Source organism: Sinocyclocheilus grahami, unplaced genomic scaffold (assembly GCF_001515645.1).
Source record: "Sinocyclocheilus grahami isolate Dianchi unplaced genomic scaffold, SAMN03320097.WGS_v1.1 scaffold14140.1, whole genome shotgun sequence".
In the NCBI taxonomy this organism is placed as follows: domain Eukaryota; kingdom Metazoa; phylum Chordata; class Actinopteri; order Cypriniformes; family Cyprinidae; genus Sinocyclocheilus; species Sinocyclocheilus grahami.
In genome coordinates, this window is record NW_015515220.1 from 3,076 (window position 1) to 5,457 (window position 2,382).

Consider the following 2,382-nt stretch of genomic DNA (forward strand, 5'->3'; position numbering starts at 1 on the left):
ACACACACACACACACACACACAGAGACAGTATACGCTCTGTGATCCGCTGTCTATCACAGTGTGTGTTTGTGCGCAGGAGCTGCGAGAGCGTCTGCAGTCTGCGCAGTCTTCAGTGCAGCAGCTGCGCAGGCAGCAGGGGGAGGCGGAGTCAGGCCGACGGGAGGCGGAGCTCCGTGTGCAGACGCTGCAGGGCGAGAGAGACGAGGCTCAGAGAGAGAGAGAGACCGCTGTGAGAGATCGAGACCGACTGAGACAGGAGAGAGACACGCTGAGCAGGTGAGACACGTCACACGACCTGTCAATCAACCTGAGTCATGTGACCAGTGACCGGACCTGTCTGTCTCTCTGTCAGTGAGAAGGACACGGCGGATAAGACTGCGCAGGGTTCGCAGACGCAAATGCAGGTGCTGCAGCTGGAGTGTGACAGGCTGCAGCTGGCCATCACGTCTGCGCAGAGAGAGCGCGAACACGAGCGAGAAGAGAGAGACACCACCGCGCTGGAGAGAGACCGAGCCCGATCAGAGACGGACAGACTGTGAGTCTGACGCGTGTTTGTGTTTGAGCGAAGCGCGAGTGTGTGACGTGTTACTGACGTGTGTGAGTGTGTGTCAGTCAGCAGCTGTGGGAGGAGTCCGAGCGTCGCACGTCTTCACTGCGCGCTGAACTGGCGGCGCTGAGGGAATCTATCCAGCAGGGGGCGACAGACCGACAGCTGATGCAGGCTGAGAACAGACAGCTGAGCGAGGCGCTCAACAGGGTCAGACACACACAAAAGCATTGTTCGCCAACTATGGTCACAAGTTCCTTAGTTACCAACATAATACTGAATGTTGAGAAAAGCACTATATAAATGCATTGAATTGTTATAATATTTTATTGTTATTACTTTACTTACTTTAGTGTAATATTTTTATTTAGTGATTATAAGCATAATAAAAGTAATTATAATTATTATTTTGTATTTTTTGTGATTTGGCTACAAACAAGCACAACGAACCTCTTGTTTAAGTTGCATTTAAAATTTTTATCAGAAAAATCACAATTATTATTTCGCCCAGATCATGCAGCCCTACTCTGCAGTATGTATATAATAGTAATATTTCTTAATTTGTGTACAATTTTTATTTAGCAATATAAAAACACAATAATAATAATTATTATTATTATTATGATTATTAATGTCATGATATAGTCGTATTATAGGAGGAGCAAACTTGGCTCAATTTTAGTCCGAATTAGTTTTCCCCAAATATTCTCTAGTATGCATACTTCATATGTGGTGATTGACGTGTGTGTGTGCAGAGCGGGAGCAGTCATGCTGAACTCTCTCTAGTGCTCACCAAGCTTAACTCGGAGGAGTCGTCACTCAGAGATTCTCTCGCAAAGATGAGCGGCATTAACGAGAGTCTCGCGCAGGACAAATCTGACCTCAACAGCCTCATCATACAGGTACCAGACTCACACAATTATGCACACGTACATTTAACTGAAGTTTCACAGTATACTAAACATGAAGTGATTTTTGTCAGGGTTTGTTTGGATCATATTACTGGTTAATATTATTTGTATAGTATTTATAGAGAGTAAAGGTGTTTCAGTGACAAATTAACCAACGATATTGGTCTACTTAATGAGTGACAGCTGGAGGAGGAAAAGAATGCATTGCTGTCTCAGCGAAGAGAAGCAGAACAAGAGAAACTGACCATCAGAGATGAGCTGGTCCGCTCCGAGCAGGACCGACTGGAGCTGGACTCTCTCCGTCTTGCTCTCCACCAATCACTGCAGGAGTCTGAGCTGGCCAGGGCGGGGTTGGAGGCGGAGCTTCAGTCGCTGCAGGCAGACAGAGCCAAACTCCAGGACAGAATCACACAGGTGACAGTCTCTCTCACTCTCTCTCTCTCCATCTGTCCCTCAGTGCCTTATAAACTGTTTCTGATGTGCTGCTGTCAATCAAACAGCTGATTGGTGAGGTGGGTGGTTTGGAGGCGGAGCTCGCTTCTGTCCGCGGTGAAGGAGACAGGCAGAGCGCCGCTCTCGAGGAGGCGGTGTGTGGGCGAGCGGAGCTAGTGCGAGAGAGGGCGGGGCTTCTGGTTCAGCTGACGGCGTCAGAGAGAGAGAATGCCGCCCTGACGGAGGAACTCGCCGCCTTCAGGTGAGACCGAACATGTATGTGTCATGATGTTAGTGTGTTAATATATGCATGTGTGTTTCATTAACTGAGTGTGTGCAGGATGGAACGGGAGAGTCTGGAGACGAGTCTGTTCGAGCTGCAGCAGCAGATAAATCAGATCGAGTGTCGATGCGAACAGCTGGAGTCAGAGAACCAAAACCTGAGACTGCGCACTGACAGCATGATGGGTAATTGAGAGAGAGACGGGTG

At 48.3% G+C, this 2,382-nt stretch overlaps 2 protein-coding genes across 2 annotated transcripts in view; both read left to right on the forward strand.

The window, feature by feature from the left end:
• The window catches only part of LOC107579100 (myosin-9-like), a 3,113-nt gene extending 3,069 nt beyond the window's left edge, over window positions 1–44 (forward strand). The window contains exon 4 of the mRNA XM_016264972.1: window positions 27–44. Within this exon, the coding sequence (XP_016120458.1) occupies window positions 27–44 (18 nt within the window). The remainder of the gene's footprint in view (window positions 1–26) is intronic.
• A 35-nt stretch (window positions 45–79) lies between these two features.
• On the forward strand, window positions 80–2,368 carry LOC107579101 (rootletin-like). The gene is made up of 7 exons (XM_016264973.1): window positions 80–278; window positions 355–537; window positions 615–759; window positions 1,305–1,451; window positions 1,644–1,874; window positions 1,961–2,154; window positions 2,233–2,368. Exons 2-7 carry the CDS (start codon window positions 401–403, stop codon window positions 2,366–2,368), a joined length of 990 nt encoding a protein of 329 aa, XP_016120459.1. The 5' UTR covers window positions 80–278; window positions 355–400.
• The last annotated feature ends 14 nt before the right edge of the window (window positions 2,369–2,382 follow it).

Excerpts from the sequence above, each read along its gene's own strand:
- LOC107579101 (XM_016264973.1), top strand. The coding sequence starts at position 401 with ATGCAGGTGCTGCAGCTGGAGTGTGACAGGCTGCAGCTGGCCATCACG. Across the intron at positions 1,452-1,643 it reads TCAACAGCCTCATCATACAG|CTGGAGGAGGAAAAGAATGC; the intron begins GTACCAGACTCA and ends AATGAGTGACAG. Across the intron at positions 2,155-2,232 it reads GAGGAACTCGCCGCCTTCAG|GATGGAACGGGAGAGTCTGG; the intron begins GTGAGACCGAAC and ends GAGTGTGTGCAG.